General features: G+C 34.9%; 1 protein-coding gene across 2 annotated transcripts in view; it reads left to right on the forward strand.

Moving 5' to 3' along the window:
* The first annotated feature begins 2,917 nt into the window (after positions 1 to 2,917).
* The window catches only part of LOC111059328 (selection and upkeep of intraepithelial T-cells protein 1), a 119,808-nt gene continuing 101,440 nt past the window's right edge, over positions 2,918 to 21,285 (forward strand). The window contains exon 1 of one of the 2 annotated variants that reach the window (XM_039424427.1): positions 2,918 to 3,387. In XM_039424427.1, the coding sequence (XP_039280361.1) occupies positions 3,273 to 3,387 (115 nt within the window). In that variant the 5' untranslated portion in view covers positions 2,918 to 3,272. The remainder of the gene's footprint in view (positions 3,388 to 21,285) is intronic. The other variant, XM_039424428.1, reaches the window with a different exon arrangement.

Below are 21,285 nucleotides of genomic sequence, written 5' to 3' on the forward strand. Positions count from 1 at the left end.
GCACTATATTAAATTATAGAAAAGATGAAGACAACTGAGAGTTGCAATTGAGGCTCTTCTATCAGATAAAAATTTCAAATAAATTAGAAGAAATTTCACCTGGAGAGAAAAACTACCTAAAGTTTAACCATTCAATGGTTATCTATATATAAAAATGAATATCTGTTTGTGTGTTAGTTAGTTTGTTTGTTCCCTATAGACTTAAAAACTACTTGACAGAATGGCATGAAACTTTGGGGATATGTTGTGTGAATATTTAGGATGGTTTCTGACCAGAGATTTCAATAGGGGGGCTTATAATGATCAATTATTAATACATTCTACATACCCATGTTTCCGAATTGCCGGCCGAGCGGCTACCGAAGAATGGAAAGATGAGGTAGGTATGGAAACAGCTATATCTAATATTTAAATTGCATTTAATTTTATTAAAATAGGCTAGCGCGCTTTATTTTTTCTTCCTGTTTCAAAAAAGTCAATAACTTTAATAATCTTCATATATAAAAATGAATATATATATTTTTTAATTCAACACTTTACTGATAGATATTAGTACCAATTGGTGAGAAGAATATGTTTTCGGAATAATAAGTGCTGCATGACTAAGCACATAGGAAGTCCGTATTGAGATGTGAATGGAAATATTGATTGTCAGATAAAATTCATGATTAACCAAATAAAGTCAAATGTGACATGAGATACATTGACTTTTTGTCGGTACGAAGTTCGCCAGGCAAGCTAGTGTCCAATAAATTAGACACCACATTTCCAAAACGAGGTAAATAGTGGTCGAATGTCAGTAGATGTTACTTGATGACCCCAATAGCGGAAACGGGTGTTATGCAGCCGATGATTATAAAAACAAAATGGAAACAAGTGTTGACGGTAATTACGCTACGCTTTTCAGGTGGACATTAAGTGCATGATGCCGGGGCATTGCCTTCGTCGGCAGGGAAATTGCACGCATTTATCTATACGGACGTCGACCGGGAAAATCTTTGTGGAGTACTCTGGCCGTTGTATGCAAGTATGCAACCTTTGCCTGCCCATCTCTGGTCGAGCTTTTGTTGTTGGACAAAATGGAATAACAGGACACATACCGGACTCCAATCACATCACCTGACAAGGTGGAATCAATTTGATGTGGACAGCTCATTATTATCACTGAATAGTCATTCTTGCTTCTTCTGTTTGTTATAAGATGTGCTACTTTTAGCTCAATCTCTTCTCTTTTATTTCATTCCACTCTTTTATTTTAAGAATGGTCATATTGTATCCATTGCTTTTTAGAATGATATAATTTCATAATTATAATTATAATTGTACCAATTATATAAATCAGTCACTAACCAGTCGTAGAGATTTAAGTGAACACCAATGACTATTGGTAATTGCAAAATCAGTTGTTCGGATTATAATTGTTACTATCATGGTTCTTATAATCTCCCTATACTATTTCCTGGACATGATAGTTTTGGAGAGTTTACTGAATAGATTATGTAAAAGAATAACTATATTAGTAGCATGCAATATCAAACCTTTATTGCTCCAATCTCCAAACCAGACTGTATTCTATATCAACTATATAAATATTCTAGACTAGATATAGAATAGACACGGCCCATTGTATATTTACACTGAAAGTCGATGAAGTCAACATCTCTACTCCCATATAGCCCCATCGTGACGACAGCATCGGATACAAAACTTTTCGGTAAAGTTTATTACATTGTAGTATGTTTTGTATAGATACTATCGGAGGGTTATATCAAAATTACTTTCATTCAAATTATCTTTTTATAAATACGATTTCTATTCTGCTATTATTTTCAAGAGAATTTGAAATAGAATACCCACCGAGCAACTTTATTTCTGTTGTTTTTAAGTTCAGATTGGTGTATCACAGCTTTTAAAATTAGTCGCCATTTCATATTTGTATAAACATAAAAATCTATAATTGAACAAATATGAGCATGTAAAAGTATGGTGTATCAATGATAAATTTAGATGATAGAATTCGTTGTGGAGGCATTGAATCAATGCCTGCCTCCTGTTCAAGAACAATACATATTGATTGAACGAAAACCCAATTGATCCATTCTATTAGAATCTCTGAAAACGTCTGCATGTAACAAAAGCTACTACGTTACTAACATCACACGATACAAAAATATGACAGTCAGATTCTATTGAATTTCACTGTCTAGCCGTCATCAATCTAGAGGTAGGCAAAACCTCACATGAGCGAATTTTATCGCGCAATTTTTCTGGCTGATTTGAATGAAATTGTTTGACCTTTCAACCTCTTGATAACATACAAATAACATACTATTCAACATTAGTTCTTGATTCAGCAAAAGACTCTTGTGAGGAAGGGAAAATCTCTCTCACTTTATTGTCCTTGAAAAGATTGGAAATAAGAGAGAATAAAATGTAAATGAGGAATAAACTGTTTACTAGAGGAGGGTTAATAAAATTAAAAAAATGAAATTTCAACTTCCTTCCTATTCAATCACTTACTTTCTGGGACAATTAACAATTCTTTCTCCATGCACGATCCAATTTTCTTACACGTCTTGAATCCAAGAGCTACTTAAGTAGTTTAAAGAAAATTTGAAATCTCAACCATTATTTCCACAATTACCTCATGAATAACCTATCTCCATAATAGAAATTTGAAAGTGTAGAAGCCTATTATTAATAGAGACATTGTGGCCGCAGTTAGGCCCTCATCGTCGCCACCCACACACTTCTTGGCAGATCTCTATCTTCAAAACCCTGTCGTTACAGCACTTGCTCCAAAAATAAAGTGGTGCACATCTTTGATGTCGTTTACGAGCTCAAACGTGCACTTGGACAAAAGGGTGGTCTGTACCGGAGAGAAAGGTCGATATCATCTTGGTCCTTTGTGTGCTGGGATTCGGAAGAGTGCAGAAGAAATTGTGACACGCTCTCCATAGTTGAGAGAACGGCCTCAATAGGAAGAATGGCTCCTTTTCTATTCGCAGTAGTGTCGGGTAACAAGATGCAAATAGGAACGGAACCGTGGCCGAAGCACGGAGAGCCGAAAATTCACAAGTCTTGTACCGCTTTCTAGTTTCCTTCCCGGTCCGCTGCGAGCGCTAGTGTCGCTCTACAAACGTCGCATGGTCTGCGCGCTTCTTGAACTCAGTGCGTTCCCAACTGCCATACGAGCAGGAGTGTATGTCGCTCTATTCAAGTGCGTGATATGACGTCGTGTCAAAACTGTGTGTATATTATTTAGTGTCGACATGATTTTTCGTGACATGGATGCCACCAACATGAAGCATGTGACAGCCAGTCATTCAGCCACCTGTAGCTTCTTCCTAATTGTCTTCTCCTTTGTTCTTGCAACGCTTTTGACAGGTTAGATTCACTTTTTATATAACCTTTTAGTGTGTAACTATATATTTTCAAATTGTTTTTTAATACCGGTTAATCAAAATAGATAGTATTATTGTATAATAGTATTTATGATAATTGTGTACTACATCTATCACTCGATGAACTTAGAATAACTCTTACATAAATAGATACAACTTTTTAAAAATGGCGGAGGGTGGTTGCCTAACCTAACCTAACTTTTACAACCCTGGCAATGATGTTTTCATCAATGTTTTGTGTATCCATTGATTGACACGTTTGGAGTTGGGGATGAAACACATCTACCGTATGGAAATCTGCACTGGACGATTATTAAATTACAGTTTGTGCATGCCTATTTCATCGTATATATTTTAAACCCTCAGATGTTGAATAGTGTTTGTTTTTTATTTATTTATTTGGATCATTGCTATATTCAAACGAGTGATAGGTGGGTATTTATATTGTCATAGAGGGATGCTCCTTAGGGCCTTGGATGAAGATTTTTTCATTTCTATGTATGATTTTTTGACTTTTCATGACTTTGGATCAAAGAGATATGTCATTGTTTTAAATTTTTTTAGCATCTCATCGACAGGGTTTTTACTTTCCGAAACAAAAATTGATTGAGTGTTGCTGGCAACTGTAAGCGATTCTCTTCTATTGTATGAATATAAATATAATACTCCACTGATATATTTGCCAATATTTATCTTTTATATTACTCCTGATTGTAACATGAAGGGAGTATTATTGAGAAAGTAACAATTTTTCTACATAGAACCAAAATTTACATTTGTGCTCTTACGATTTGTTGTAATAACCAGTTCGTGGCAATTGTAATAAAAGCATATTAAGCAACTTCTTATTACATAATCAGTATCAAATGTTTTTCTGGTGTTCCTATGCTCTATAGGCCTACTTCTCACATATTATGACGTGTGAAATTATTTCTTTCTTGATGATAATATTATTATTGAACAATATGGCTGCTTTCAGGCGTCAAATGTGAATCCTCCAATCATGAACCACATTGGAATATTTTGATGGTTCATAAATATCAATCTTTGTATAACAATTTGTTGACTTATACAATAATTTTTCTGTAATCCACAGTAACTTCTATGGCATTAAAGTATATAAAAATTATAATGTATACTATTTTTAAAATTATTTCAGGAACTGCTTGCAGTTTGGTTATTACACTCACTGTACATTTTTTTGTGAATGTGAAATTCATTTTCTCTCATACTTCATATCAATTGAATGTTATTCATTCTATAATGATTACCAATTTTCAATGTTTCGAGAACACAATTTCAGCATAATATTGCCAATAATTTTTCCATATCAATGAGCTCAATGGTGAAGCATTTAAATTGGATGGAAAAAATAATAATATGAGGAGTATTTTGTTCCACAATAACTATAACTATCTATGAATCATCTATTATGAAATAACTAACTATGGATGAATCATCGTGTGTTGTCCTAATTCTATATCATACTGAAGTTGTTATCAAGAAACCCATCAATTTTATTATACTCACTTCAAAATATTAATTTCACATTTCTGTTCAATTATCAATGCCTTCTTAGTTGAAGCTAATGTTATGCAGCAGAGGAAACATGTCTTCTACCATGATTCATCGCTTCATCGCATATCACAATCATGAGACATACATACATAATTACAACTTACTCAATTGAGGAAATATATTCCTCCTCATATTCTATTTGGAAAAATAAAGTCATAACAATTTATCAATGAAATGTGCTTAATGTGATGAACGTCGAATTTGATTTCATTCTCCTATTGTTGTATTAAATCATTAATCTTTGCATAATATTGAATTGATCCACAGCTTAGGCAAATACTGTAGTCTGAATATCCTTCAAAAACTATCTATAATCTTATTGATAAGTCAACTATGTCAGATCTAGATCATCTGAGAGCCATTAAAAAACGAAGAGTCTTATCATGAAAATTCCGAAAAGGATCAGACAGCTGTGGAGAGAAACCAAAAACTTTTCAAAGAAAAACCTCCTTATCATCTTATCAAGAGTTTTCATCGGATAAATTAAACTGATATTGACATCACATCATCAATTGGTCCCCTTTCAACTTTGCGAAGAGCTTCACCGCTCTTTAATATTCATGAGATTTTTTTCCATTTGATGAGAATCATCAGTGGATTACATTGCAGGTTAAAAATCTCCATGGGAAGAGAGCAATATTCTATAGTATTATACTTATTTACAATAAGGTACGTATTGTGAAGTTTTTCAAAGGCATGATTATTAATTTATTAATCATCATAAATATTATTAACTGAATTAAACGGAACTGTAGCTCTATCTACTCACAAGAAAGTCATATTTGATATATTTGATCAAACACCACACTACATCTACATGATTTTGAAAGTGAAATTCTATAACTTTGGATGGGAAGAATATAATTTTGTAGTATGAAAGTATGTTATAGCAGCGTACCAGTGACTAGTGTATTAGAGTTCACAGTTCAGCCATAGGTTAAGCTAGCGTAAATATTGAGTTAGCATTGCAAACAAACTACTAAAACAATAGATCAATTCTACCATAATAGAACAGTATTCATTCATCGTACAGCATCCAACTGCTCTTTTCCTGAACAATGCATTCAGAGGAATGTATAAAATCCAAAGTTGTGAGTGTGTTCCAACTTCTAATGTAATTGGTTACTCTTAAACTCTTGGTAACTTTTATGATTTGATCATCTCCATTTGATTACCGTATCTCATAATTCATATTCAAATTATTTTTTGAGACACGTAATGAGTGCTTAGGAAGTACTATTTTATTTATTATTATTATATTTGTATTACAAACACTTGGAAGACTACAGGCACAGAAGCTATTATTACAAGCCTATATCATAATATTTGTATTACAAAAACTAGGAAGACTACAGGCATTAAGCCTATTGCTCTCAATTTACAATATTGTATGAATCATTTTACTTCCTAACGAGAAAAGGGGCTACGTGAACAAAGTATCTGTACTTTGTAGAATTGTATCTCGTCAGTTCATTAAAATTGCATTGTTCGTATCGCTTTTGTGAGTACAATATTGCAGCTAACGAGGAATGCTCTTGCATAAAATGGAAAGTCTATCTGTTGGGTGCCTCTCTGGCATTAACATATCAACAATTGTGGAGATTTTAATCACATTTTCCAATTCTGAAATTTATGAGAAACAGAGTTACGGTTGAAACTAATTGAAATCCAGCAACTTCACAAGTAGTGATTGTTTACTATCTCTTTAATGTTGTTTGGCAACAATAATTGACATTGTGGATTATTGAATTCAAAAGTCGAGTATTCAGGGGATATGACGATCATGGATAAATGATCATCGTGGATCGTGATATCAATCAAGTGTGTTAGCAATTCTTCAAATTCGAAGACTCCTGTCCCTGTTCGTGAATATACTGTATTAGTGAAATTAACTTATAGTTTTATGGTATCCTTTGTTAGCAAATCTTCATTTTATTCCACTTCTCACCCATACAATAGAAGAGATTCACAACCATCCATCATCAAAAACCTATTTAAGGTTGAACTCCCATTTAGTACATCAAGTATCTTCAGATCTTGAAATTTTCATTAGCATAATTTAGTTCTTAAGCTTTTTTTTTGATACTGCAATGTTTAAATTAAACAATAATCATAGGTATAATTGATTTGCCAATAGCTCTCTTCCAAAATAAATTAACTCCAGTCAACATTGATTTTCTCCATTACATAATCATAATTATTTTACATATCAAAAATAATAATGATTTTTGATTAACAGGGTCGATTTTCTTCAAGTTTTTTTCTGATTGTCTCATGACCTTCAATATTATCAAAGAACCAAGTAAATGGGGGCGGTAATTCGATTAATCAATTCATTCAATTCCAAGTTCTTTTTTCCAACTGATCTATTGAAAACCTCACTCTAAAATCATCTATCAGCTCCACATGGTGCTAGTTTGACAAGCAGGATCCATAATTCGAATTACAGAGCTATTACAGTCAATGGTCACCTGGAAGTTAATTCGAAGTTCACAGTACATCCTGTTATTATGTATTCTGCTGTATATTCTCCCTCAATTCATCGACTGATTGCACTCTTCTTGTCCAGATAAACTGTTAAAAAGTAGGCCACGCCCCCTGCATGTGTTGTTTATCACCGGTAGTCTGGTAAGGATACTCTGACAGTTGTTAGCGTCAAGCTTCAGTGAGTTTTTGGGTAGAATCCAGTAGAGCATTTCGAATAAAATTTTTGTGGGCCATAGACATGTTCATTGTACTGATGATATGGAAGTACAACACTGTTGCTGCGAAAAATGAATGATGATTGAAGGCCTATGCAGTGATGACGGGTTATCTTCTGCCAGCTGAGAAATATGGAGAAAATGACATGCTCTAGTCTATCAGACTATTTTTACAGTGGTTCAGATTTCCTGAGAAGGTCATTGCATGGTTTTCATCCTACTAACTGCATTTATCCTATTATATTAAGCGAGCAATCTGTTATTTCTGTATATCTATATAGGTTATTTCTATATCTGTTATATTATTGTCTCCATTATTAATTCATGGAGTATATTATTACACTAATCACAATATAATTTATTTTCTTTATTTTCGCTTCTACACTATTTCATTGATATTCATTTGTCTCAATGATAAATGGTTCTTTAGTCCTGAATAGGATCGACCAGATGGTTAATAATAATTATTGTGAAAAAAACCTCTTAGATAGGAGATCTGCTATATGAGATGGAGATAGGAGATAAAGTACTTTCAATTTTTGTATCACCCAAAATTGATTTGAAACTAGTTCTCTAGCAGTTAACGAGAGACCAATTCACAACCGAGAGTGAAGAATGATGTAATACTTTCAACAAGCGTGGAACAGATAATGAATCATTCGTACAGAGTTCCAAATTGAATGCCTAAATTAAGGGACGATTAACAGTTGATAAAAACGGAATGCTAGCACTTCCATTAACCTAATCTTGCGCGTATAATCTGGATCGGTACACCTCTTGCTAATTCCCAGAAGAGTTGTAGGCTACCGAATATGGCAGCCAGGCTTTCCAATAATGTGGAAAAAAGCAATCCATTGCAAATCGATTCCCGATACGGCGAAAAACAGGCAGCCCCTTCCGATGAGTTAACGTAGCAGTTAATTTTTAATTCCAAACTCCATTTCCTCCAGTCCTGTTTCCATTCTCAGCGCCGCCACAACTTCATCATCAGCATAGTCGGCTCTCTTCAACTTGGAAATTTCCGCTTTTCAATTCCAGAGCTGAATTAATACCTGCAGTGATCATGAGATGAACTCTCCAAAGTTTCTGAATCTTTGATCGGGAAAATTTCAATATTGTGTGGGATGAATAGCGTTCAAGAGTGGATGGAATATTAATGAGTTTTCTATGATAGGAGAATCTATGGTTGACTCTCTAGTTACCGTTCTTAAAATCAATAGTGCTTTCATGCGATCAGGGTATCAGGCTAATAATCCTTATTTTATTCAATCATGATGATATTATTACTATTGAATGCGGAGTTTTCTCTGTGGATAGATCAGTATTTTATGTTTATAAATGAAAACTTCTAAAATGCATCTCAATCCTCCCCACACAATATATTCCAGTCAACGAAAGATTATAGGGAAAAGTTTGGAACACAATTTTTGACCCCTCAGCTCTTTCAAGAATAGTAAGGGAGTAAACATATCAAAAGTCCCCACTCCTAACTCCTGTTCTAAGGAAGTGAGGGTGGTTTGAAAGTACAATATTTTGGTACATATCTCGAACAATATGCGTCTTACTTACGGAAACTTTTGTCGAATACAAAATTGAAGCCTACAAGTTTCATTTGTAACATATCCCCATATCTCTCCTAGTTTTCTAGGTATGAGCTCTCGAAAGTGTCAGATTTTGAAAAAACCCTTCCGGCTCCGATTTTTTCATCTTTTTGGCCTTATAACTTTTTAACGATTGATTGAAAAAATCCGTGCTGATTATGAGCTCATAGAGCAAAAAGGAAGCTAGATAAATTTCCTACAAGTTTTGTCCAGTAGATTTTTGTGATATCTCCTTTAGCTTTTGATATATTCACTATTAGAAGTGTAAAGCTTTAAAAAGTTTTTATTCCAGCTTTTTGCACTCTCAGGACTTATTACTCAACAACAGTGCATTGAAAAAATTAGTACTGAACGTTGGGTTGTGGAGGATTAAATTTGATGTACGATTTCACCATTTTATGCTTTCCATCAATATTGTTATAGCAGCTTTAGTGTTGAGTTTAAAAATATGGTACTTTCAAACCACGCCCACCGCCTCAGCACAGGGGGTAGGAGTGAGGACTTTTGATATGTTTACCTCCTCACTATCCTCAAAAGAGCTACGGGGTCAAAAATTGTGTTTTAAATTTTTCCCTCTATACCTTTTTTTGAGCATTCGTTGCCTGGACTGATTTGGACGACTTATCTGAATAAGTGATTTTACCACTATTAACCTTATTTACATTGAAAAGCTATAAATATCCAATAGAATTCTCATCCAGGGAGAGCACTAAAATTGAATCATTCTTCAAATTGGAACAATATTTTTTCAAGACAAATATCAGTCATGAAATCCGTAACTTAACATTGAAATTATTTCTCTGTTAATTTATTTGAATACTGACGAACATCAAGAATATCGATGAATGCATCCCTTCAGTAAAATAGCGAAATCGTGCTCTATTTCTTACGTAATCACCCTTTTCATAGTTTTGAGGCTGTGTAAATGAGTATGTTAGTAGGCAACACTCGTAAAATATTTTGGCACAGCTGCATACAGGATTCGCAGCTATTTTGAGTTACTCATTTGGACACACTTATACAAAATCACAGTCCCATTTCTCTAATCTCTGCTCTCATCTCACTACAGGACGTGCAAAATAATTATGAGAGCAAAGTACTTGAAATTCACGATATTTATAGTCAGTACTATTGGCTTTGCACCAGTTTACTCAACCATAAAAATAGATGTAGTAGCAAAGAGGATTTCAGGAATCATTATTCATATCGAATTAGTTGAGAAGCATTTTTCCACGAATGTTCCTTTCTCTTTAAAATTAGTTATTGATGTTCATTGGCAAATAAAATATATGATCATACAGTGCAGATTCAGAATTTGATTCACAGGTTGATAATAATTTAGCATTAACAAAAGAGTTAAAAATTTTCTTGTGCTTGCATGACACCATGCATGATCTGACATAATTTTACAATTGATAAAAGTTAACAGTTTTGAAAAAACAGTGAAAAATGAATAAAAAATGTTTTAAAAAAAAAAATGCTCGGGGACGTGGTTCTGGCAGCGGAAGCTAGATAAATTTCCTACAAGTTTTGTCCAGTAGATTTTTGTGATATCTCCTTTAGCTTTTGATATATTCACTATTAGAAGTGTAAAGCTTTAAAAAGTTTTTATTCCAGCTTTTTGCACTCTCAGGACTTATTACTCAACAACAATGCATCGAAAAAATGAGTACTGAACGTTGAGTTGTAGAAGATTCAATTTGATGTACGATTTCACCATTTTATGCTTTCCATCAATATTGTTATAGCAGCTTTAGTGTTGAGTTTGAAAATATGGTACTTTCAAACCACGCCCACCGCCTCAGCACAGGGGGTAGGAGTGAGGACTTTTGATATGTTTACCTCCTTACTATCCTCAAAAGAGCTACGGGGTCAAAAATTGTGTTTTAAATTTTTCCCTCTATACCTTTTTTTGAGCATTCGTTGCCTGGACTGATAAGATTTTGGACGACTTATCTGAATAAGTGATTTTACCACTATTAACCTTATTCACATTGAAAAGCTATAAATATATCCAATAGAATTCTCATCCAGGGAGAGCACTAAAATTGAATCATTCTTCAAATTGGAACAATATTTTTTCAAGACAAATATCAGTCATGAAATCCGTAACTTAACATTGAAATTATTTCTCTGTTAATTTATTTGAATACTGACGAACATCAAGAATATCGATGAATGCATCCCTTCAGTAAAATAGCGAAATCGTGCTCTATTTCTTACGTAATCACCCTTTTCATAGTTTTGAGGCTGTGTAAATGAGTATGTTAGTAGGCAACACTCGTAAAATATTTTGGCACAGCTGCATACAGGATTCGCAGCTATTTTGAGTTACTCATTTGGACACACTTATACAAAATCACAGTCCCATTTCTCTAATCTCTGCTCTCATCTCACTACAGGACGTGCAAAATAATTATGAGAGCAAAGTACTTGAAATTCACGATATTTATAGTCAGTACTATTGGCTTTGCACCAGTTTACTCAGCCATAAAAATAGATGTAGTAGCAAAGAGGATTTCAGGAATCATTATTCATATCGAATTAGTTGAGAAGCATTTTTCCACGAATGTTCCTTTCTCTTTAAAAATAGTTATTGATATTCATTGGCAAATACAATAAACGGAGCAAACTGAAAAATAGTTTGATTCCTCTTTGTTATTAGTATAATATGTTCGGCTTCCAATTTTGCAAAATAATCTCGTGCAATCGATTTTTTCTACCTTATTCACATGAATTTTGATCATAATGGGGATATCAGAATGGAACAGAGATATATGAAAGCCGGATCACAGAAAACATAAGACTACAAAACTATTCTATACTTTTGCCAGCCTGGTTGGTATAGTGGTCTGAAATGGAAACTGCCGATGGAATTTTACAAATTTTATTCTGCCAGCACCGCCTGGTACGTGGGTTCGAATCCCGCCGGTAGCATGGAAGTGTGTTTACCTCATCAGATCACTCAGGCAAAATACTAATGTGGGCATCATCAGCGATGAAATAAGACTGAAAAAATATGGGACGCTTAGTAATAATACGATTCCGATGCAAACTCTTTTGAAGATGCTCATTTCAATTGATAATAATAATGAGAAGACTATTCATGTGAATATTATTATAGACATTGATATGAATTTCATCACTATTGGAATCAAACTATTGAAGCACTCGTGATTTGAAAAGAAATAGATGATATATCACCTTCTTTCAATCAAGAAATCAACATCTATAAATCGTGTTCTGAGTATTGATTAAAGTGAATCGTTCCTTACCTGGTGATGTTTCTGAAAGAGAGAGGATTAGATACTGATGGTTAGCAATAAATACTGATGGATTATGAAGTAACATTATCGTTTGTATTCACCGCATTTCCCAAATATCATCATCATCATCATTATCGTCATTCAAGGATTAGGCTCTGTTGGCCTGTTCCGTCATCCATTTCTTCATCGGTCGTCCGACGCCTCTTCTCCCATCGGGTTTTTAGTGCCAAGCTTGAATTGGAAGTCTATTTGCTGGCATACAAAGTAGATGGCTGGACCAGTCTTCTTTACTTCTCTTCAATATTTGCAATAAAGACTCTACATTCAGTTCGGTTCTTATTACTTCGTTTTTATGTAATCTAACTTGATGTAACCTTTGACTGCTCGAAGGAGCCTCATTTCGGCTGCTTGGATACGTGACTTAGTTTTTTTCATTGACACCCAGGCTTCGCTTCCATAACCTATTATTGGTACAGCCATTAGTCTGTAAAACTTCATCTGAGTGGATTGTCTTGTTTTCTTCCCTATTGTTCTACGTATTGCACCACACACAGCACTGAATTTTGTCAATTTTTCACTTACATCATCTTCTCTGTCAAATGAGATACGGCATCTTCTCTCTTTTACGAATGACAGTTTTTCTATTGACTGTGCTTTGTGTCATTCTTTTTTTTAACTTGTCTTTTATCTTTCTATGTGGTCTTCCTTGGCCAAGCTCTTGCCTTTCAAGCCCGGTTCTCCCAATAACAACTATGGGACCAAGGGCTTATTTCCGTTTTCTATTTGTTTTCTACCGGGTGGACAAGGCTCGTAGCAGTGGTGAAAGCAACTTGTTTAGGGGAGTAAACCTTACAAAAGTCCTGCAAGTTCAGATGCAGTGAGGTGGAGGTCCCACCACTGAAATCAACCTGCGCAGCGTTCGTACCGCGGCCAGGGGATTAAACAATTACTAGCAAGCATCAAAATATAGCTTAGGATCGGGACCGGAATTTAAGGACAGATATAACAGGAAAAGCAAACTCCCAAATATCATCGACTAAATACTTGAGAACTTTGCGATGCTTGAATCAACCACATGTTGCAGTTTGCTGTCGAATACATTCCACATGTTTGAGTGCATCCTGTTATGTACAGTTGTCCTATCTGAACTATTCGAATCTTGCATTGGATCATGATGGTGAAGAATTTTGTCACTCACTGTCCTATGTTTCCAATATCTGATGAGGACCGTTCCAAAATGCCATTGGAGAATCGATCAACTAGAACTCTGGTTCTGTGGGAATTTCTCATGATAATTTCGAATCAGTCCAGCCATATTGCTCCTGCTGTAGATGACAGATAACATATTGAACTAAACTTCAAAGAATCCAATTAGGGTTTCAATAATATCTTGCATTGAAATTGTTATATATCCTGGAAGTCCATTTAGAGTATGATCAAAGCACTTGCAGGCGAAAGCTATTACTCAGCTTTGTCTGGCTATTCAATTCTCTCAAAGGTCCATTCCAAGCTTAGTCGTTCGGATCTGTTAAGTGAGCATTTGCAGGACTCACATGATTATTATCATGATGGGTAGATTTGCTTGCATTTTACACAAAATGTTGATATTGCAGACCACAGGTTCTAAGTGCAATTGGTAGTAGAAATTGATTTTTTCTGAGGAGAGGTCCAAGCTCAAGCTTTTACTGGTTTCACTCTCTCTTCAATCTTTTTTCATCATACAGTAAAAATCATCTGTTGTGAAAAATAAGTGACTGAAGAAGGAGTTGATGGAAGCTGTCGTCAGAGACAAACGAATAGAAAAGTATTCTATTCTCTCTGCTTTCATTTACAGCTTGAGCTTGTTATTACTATGATATTATTAATTAATCTGATATAAAAATTTGAAATTCCAATTTATATGGAAAATGGTCTCATATAAAAATTCTATTGTAGAAGAGAGAAAATTGTTTCGCCCCTGGCATAACAATGATTCGCTAGACAGTTTCCTGTGATTTGTTACTATTCTAACCTCCGTTTGAACCACGTTCCTCATAAATAATAACCAGACGAGTCGCCGCACTCTGCCTTCGAATTAATAAAACAGCCAACAGACGCTTTCAACGTGGCTGGTGATTGAGGCACACATTGGTGCCGTCTCATACGAGACTATTAATCTCTTGAATAATTTTTCAATTATTCATGGAAGTAGCTCAACTGCGCTCTGCACTAGTGCTTGCTGTAGGTACAATAGTCGTCCAAAATCAATTCTTTATGAGTACCATTGATCAGTACCAGGAGCAGAAAGAAAACTCAAGAGCATGAAGAGAGGATTCATTCAGGACATTCAGGAGAATCCGAGTTCAATTGGCGCCTGTAAATTCATTGATGTGGATGTAGTGTCAATTCAAAAACTTCAAGCTAAATATTCGAAACCAGTTTTTGCTTGTTGCGTTTTTCATGTTTGGTCTATTAATTTAGAATTTTGAATATTTTTATCATATACTGTACTAATTATATTGGAAAAGCATAACCATAGATATGATGATAATATTATAACATTATTACATCGTTACATAAAACATATTACATTTGAAATTATATCATTATATAGTAATTATTATATCATGGACAAAATATTTGTAAGTTAATGTACATAGAATTAGTTTGGAAAAATATGTGTAATATCAATGCAAATGAATTCAGTAATTGTTAAAACAACATTACCACACACCTGCTTGTTGCTAAACCGTACAAACGGGATAGGTTGGAAAGTTTCTTGGAGATTATTAAAGTTCATGGCTATTGTCACCAATCCTCGAGAGGAACACTTTAACATTCCAGGAGGATTCCAAAGACAGTTTTCTCGTAGGAATCGAAAAAGCCTACCTGGATGGACTTTTATGTGCAAGAAACGTGTTTTTGTAGTCAGTAGAGCGGACTGGGCTGCTCTGTTTTGGACGTTATTGGCGATTTTTCAGTTGAGTGGTGGCGGTGGGGGGGGGGTGAGACTGCGTCATGTTTTTGATGCGATACGTGCTCCAATTCGCGCCAAAACTCGCACTTCCCTTTCACATTCCACTCACCCACTCACCGGTAATTCTTAATTCTCTTTGTTTCACACCTAGTCTACAAATTATCAACTCTGAATGCGTTGCAGGACCCTACTGCTTTCAAGGATCTACTTGACTACTACTACTTTCAAGTGTCTCTCAGGTTTTGCAAATTGTTCTTGTATCCACTTCTACTAGTAGGCCCTATAGGATAAGTTTTACATAACGTCGTCCTCGACACTTCGACTCAATGACAGACATTTAGAAGGAAGTAATGAATTGCTCTCATGTTTAATGGATACTTCAACTCCTCTATTCACAATTCTTCAGAGATTCTATTTGCAAGCTTCAGAATTCTTTTCGAATATACGTTGGGATTAAACACATAATTATAATCTTTGAAGAATTGGGAATAGAGGAGTTGGAGTATTCATTAAATCAACATTCAACATTATCCATTCAAACAACAACTAACCACCTAATGACTTACTAAACACTAACTAATTAATAATCCGCACAAAAAAACTAAACAAACAAAACCTACTACAGAACATGGTACGCCATTAAGTGGAGTAGGTAACTTTCCACACAGAAAACACTAAACATGTAGAGGACACATTATAAGATTTTCTTATTGTAACTAACTATTGTATGTAATTGTAATTTATCTAATATTTTCTGTAATTGATGTAGTAGTTTTAGTTTTCTGAGAAATAAACATTTATTCAATTATTTATCTACTAAACATAGGAGCAATCCATTACTTCCTTCTAAATGACTGTCATTGAGTCGAGGTGTCGAGGACCACGTTATGTACAACTTAACGTGTATTAGTACAAGTAAATACAAGATGTAGGCTATTCATACACATAAGCGTATCATCATTTTGATTCGATAAGAAAAATGCTTGATGTGTTTGAGTATATGCTCCTGAGGAACATTATAACATAATTCATGATTCTTATTATATGATATTATATTTCTTTTTTTGCATGTCCATAATTATTATGTGGAACAAGGTTAGGAATATATCATAATGTTCAGTTATAATTCATATTCAAGAATACTTTTTTCATGAAGGAAATCACTGGATAAGAATAGATGTAAAGGATACAAGGAGTAAATAGAATAAAAGCTGAAGTTCAATTTTAAATATCTAGAAAAAGTCGATTGTTGAATTGTAAAAAGAACCCTCAGTACAATGACAAAGTAATCGAATCCCACCAGCTCACTGTTCATTCAGCACTGTACTCTAATACAATAAACCAGCGCTGAAATTGGTGTATGCGGTGAGTTGCATGTTGTATGCAGACAGGTATGTTTTTCTCATGCTAGACTTGCTCTATCTGGAAACAAAACACACAGATTGGACACGGATGGATGACGAGCGCGGTTATTTGTTTTTGAATCGTTCAAAAATTGGAATCACATCGTTTGAGAGCGCCGATCGGTTCTTTCTGTGAGAGATTCATGGCGGTTCGAAGGGAAGGAATGCAATTTCACGGCCGGCGAACGGCTGGTGTAGTAACTGGTGCACTCGCTACTCAGGCAAATAATGTGAATCGACCGCAGGTATAAGGCACTCCAACCCTTCAGCAAACAAAGCGATCTCAACATGAAGACTTGGAGACTTGGATACATGAAGACATGCTTGCGACTTAGGCTTATTTGTTTCAAAATGCGCGCTCGAGAGTAACGCACCCAATTAAAACACGTGTGGCGCGAATCCGGAACGCCGCCATTACAAATTAGCTGTGGACGAAAACAAAGCACGGGAATTGGGGGAAAAATGATGGGAGAGGCGCTAGAATTAGAAATTCATCAGGCAAACTCAGAAGCAAGAAGAGAAGTAGGATGAAGGAGAAAAGGAAGTGTAGGAGAAGGATGATGCTGATGTAGCGAATGAGATGGATCAGGAGTGATTGGAGAAGAAGAAGAAGAAGAAGAAGAAGAAGAAGAAGAAGAAGAAGAAGAAGAAGAAGAAAAAGGTGATAGAAAGGTGAAGAAGAATGAGAAAAAAGATCATTTGAAGGAGTAAAAAGAAAGAATAGGATGAAGAAATCTGTGTGGAAATCGGAATAAACAGCATTCTGGTTGCTATTATTGGAACTGAGACGGGAGAGAGCATACATACAAAGCGGCGTTCTGAGAAGTAGCATCATCCCCATTATCGGGACTTGGGCCAAAAGCTGCAGACCAGTGAGCTTTAGCACTATAGCCTTGCATTAGAACTCTGGCTCCCACGCTGAGTTGGTTTGAATAGTGTTTTGGAGTTGTTTGAACTGGGTTTTGGTCACTGTTCACATTGAAAAGCTAATTAATATCAACGAAAACAATATTATTATCCATTTTGAAAAGTGGGGACTTACATTAGACCTACATTCATAGCAACTTGTAGTTGATATGTTGACGTAATAATAATTATGACATCGAAGTTCTCCAGTATTCATTTTTTCATTATCTAGAATGTTTTTGTTTTACGTTGAATTTCCACATTTGCCATGGAACTTGAATATCGATTCAAGTTCTTCCAGTAGCAGAAATATCAACACTACTTATCACTTTCAGTAAGTTGTGATATAAAAATATGAAATTATGGAAATCAGCCGTGGAATCCCTTTTTTAAACAGTTTTGTATAATTTATTCTCTTCAATAATAGCAATTTCATCCATACAGTATTCCACTAACCAAAAGTATGTGGTTAATTCCATAATTTTTCCATAATAATTCCACATTCAGAATACCGGTATTGATAATAAATAATTAACTATTAATTAATTATTCATATATCGAATGAATTGAATGGGAATTATCATAACAGTAATACTAAACAAACTGAATATGTAGCTGTTTTCAATGATATATACTATGACTGTATACTTTGATGAATTTTGAACTACATTATTGTGATTCAATAAAGTGAGATTGTAGATTCAATTGAGTGATCATATTGAAACACCATACTCTAAAGATGTAAACTATTAAATCACCCCATGTATGAAATCATTGATGAAATTAACTCATATGCCCAGTAACATAATCGCTGTTCACAAAAAATTTATTGTCATCAAAACATCTTGATACATTGTCATAAAAACATCAGATTGGTTTTTGTTGCATCTTTGACAAATATTAAAAACCATCATCTTAACCATAGACCTGCTTGATATTCGACTTTCACATGTCAGAGTATAACAGAAATCCAATAGTGTATAAGCCAAGAATCAGAAAACTCGGTGGCAGTGGTAGCGGTCTGTACTTCCTGGAAAAAGTCGGGAAGAAAAGTCTGCCAGAAAAACTTTCCACACGTGATAAGCAAAGTAATCACGAAAGTGAGTTCAGGCAATAAGAGAAACAATTTGAATATATTCAGAAGTTTCACCAGTATGGGTTTTTCCACAACACTACTGGGTACTGGGAATTCTCAGCAGGATAGGAATTTACAAGGGAAATAGAGAAGCGGCGAAGAAACAAATTCCACCCAATCAGACACGAAACTTATTTTTCAAGTTAATCTCTATCTCTACTTACTGGTTATCTCAGTTAATTCATTTTATGTTCTTGTTGTTGGGAGTGTATGATGAACATTATCAAATGTACAAGATATATTTGAACGGGTTACATAGCATTTTTTCATGAAATTGATGTTCATGGAAATGATGTTATACGATTACTACCAAGAATATTCCACTATAAAGTCAATGCAAAACTGCATTGATTATTTGAATTTGGTCACATTCACAAATATCACTATTCAATTATCATAACTCCCATCACTTTATAAAGATACTTCGGATATTTATTTGTGAATTTCATGAATGAAGAGGAGATACTTTTCAAGGTATTAGCAAAGAGGAACTGTGTCCATGGAAAACTATAGTTTTTCTATGGTATTAGTAGCTATAAATGGAATTTAAAGTTGATGGTTCACGTCTTACATAATGACTCACACTATTGGTTAACACATAGCCATTCTACTCCAAGAATTTATCACTCTTTCGTCTAATCTTATTCAAGAGTCTTGTAGAATGGTATTACTTCTCCCGATTCCAATGCTCATTCAGTCATACAATAAAAAAGGAATTATTGTCGGGCCAGGGTAATTACAGTAGCCCCCCAAGGCATTACAGACTGTAATGTCTAGAAACGATTCTATAGACTTTCCAGTGGCATTACAGGAAGGAAGGAGGTCTTTCCACCTTAGTGAGGAGAGATGACCCTCAACTCAGTGTGCGGGGTTGATGGAGAGGTGTAGAGGGAAGGAGAGGGCAGTGCTGATGTGTCAGCGCCGAGCTCCCTACTTACCTACGGGCTTCCTGGGACTAAAACAGTAAAACAACCATTCAGCCAAGCAACGTATTGGGCCCTCGAGACATCATCAACCGGATGCATTACGGAAAACTTTTGTATCCTGCTTTCTTCCACCAATTTCTCTTCTCTTACCCATCTTTACTTCCAATTTCCGTTTCCCCTCTACTTAAATTTCTTACTCGAAAAAGGTGGAATCTTACTCGTGTAATTGTTTCATCTTTACTGGGGAGTTCATCCCTCTTGAAATGACCTTTGTTGATCCCGCGCTTAATTTGAAGAAAGTAAGAGTAATTTCATCTTGTTTATAGCCCAACAAACGTTTTTCCAAGGAAGATTATTGCTTTTTCAGGTTGAGAAAACTTCAAATCATACTCTCATTCTTTTACTAGTATTATTTCCACTTGGAGAGATGAGACTTCCTAAGTTTGGTCATGCAATATCATTCTCTGATTCTTGAAGGAAACTTAAAAGGGAACATGTTTATGATTTGTGTATCCAATATGTAACTATCAATTTGCACAGTTATACATTCAAATGTTGTGGCATCCTACGACTTATGAAAAGTAGTTGCGTGATGATGTGATAATACCATTCATCCATAATAATGCTTTTTCCATGTAAAAACAGGCATCAGGAGAATGGAATGACTAATGAAGATCCCCAATCCATAAAAAATGCAAATTATTGTTCCAATTTTATGCAATAAAAATACTTAAAATTCACTGTAAATCATTCCTGTATCAAACGCTGTTACTCCAAAACTATTTGAGATCTTGGGGCAATTTTTTATGTTTTTTGAAGTTCATTTTAATACTAACAAACTCTTCTCGAGAAAAAATGAACTGAGGATCGTGGACCTGATTGATATGAATTGTTGGTGCTTGGCGACATTCACAGAACAGAATAATGAAATAGATGGAAGAAGCTGGCAACTATGATGGGTCGCCAGGCCATTGTCATCCTCTTGGAAACACTGTTAGCGTGCTATTCTTCTCTATTCATGAAATGCTGCCCCCGTATTCATGGCTTTCTCATTGTTAACTGTACAGAGTTCTCAATAATACTGGAAATTCTTTTCAATGAAGTTCTACGGCTTTTCTCGATATCACAAAAAAGGGATCCATTGTTGTCGAAATAGTCGCGTGCTCGTTTTCATTCTGACAAATTTGAATCGGCTCTCATTATTAACAACTCATATTGTTATCTTCATTGTATTGTATCAAGTGATAAGAATGCTGCAGACCATGATAATGATGCTGATTCAATTTCCCGTGTTCTTCAACTACGTTACCATACCTATATGTTACCTTTACTATTTTCACTCGTCTCTCAGTTATCACAATTACTCTATTCTTTCTCTGTTTTGCACGATCCGAAAAAAACATTGTAT

This window comes from Nilaparvata lugens, chromosome 3, assembly GCF_014356525.2.
Source record: "Nilaparvata lugens isolate BPH chromosome 3, ASM1435652v1, whole genome shotgun sequence".
NCBI lineage: Eukaryota > Metazoa > Arthropoda > Insecta > Hemiptera > Delphacidae > Nilaparvata > Nilaparvata lugens.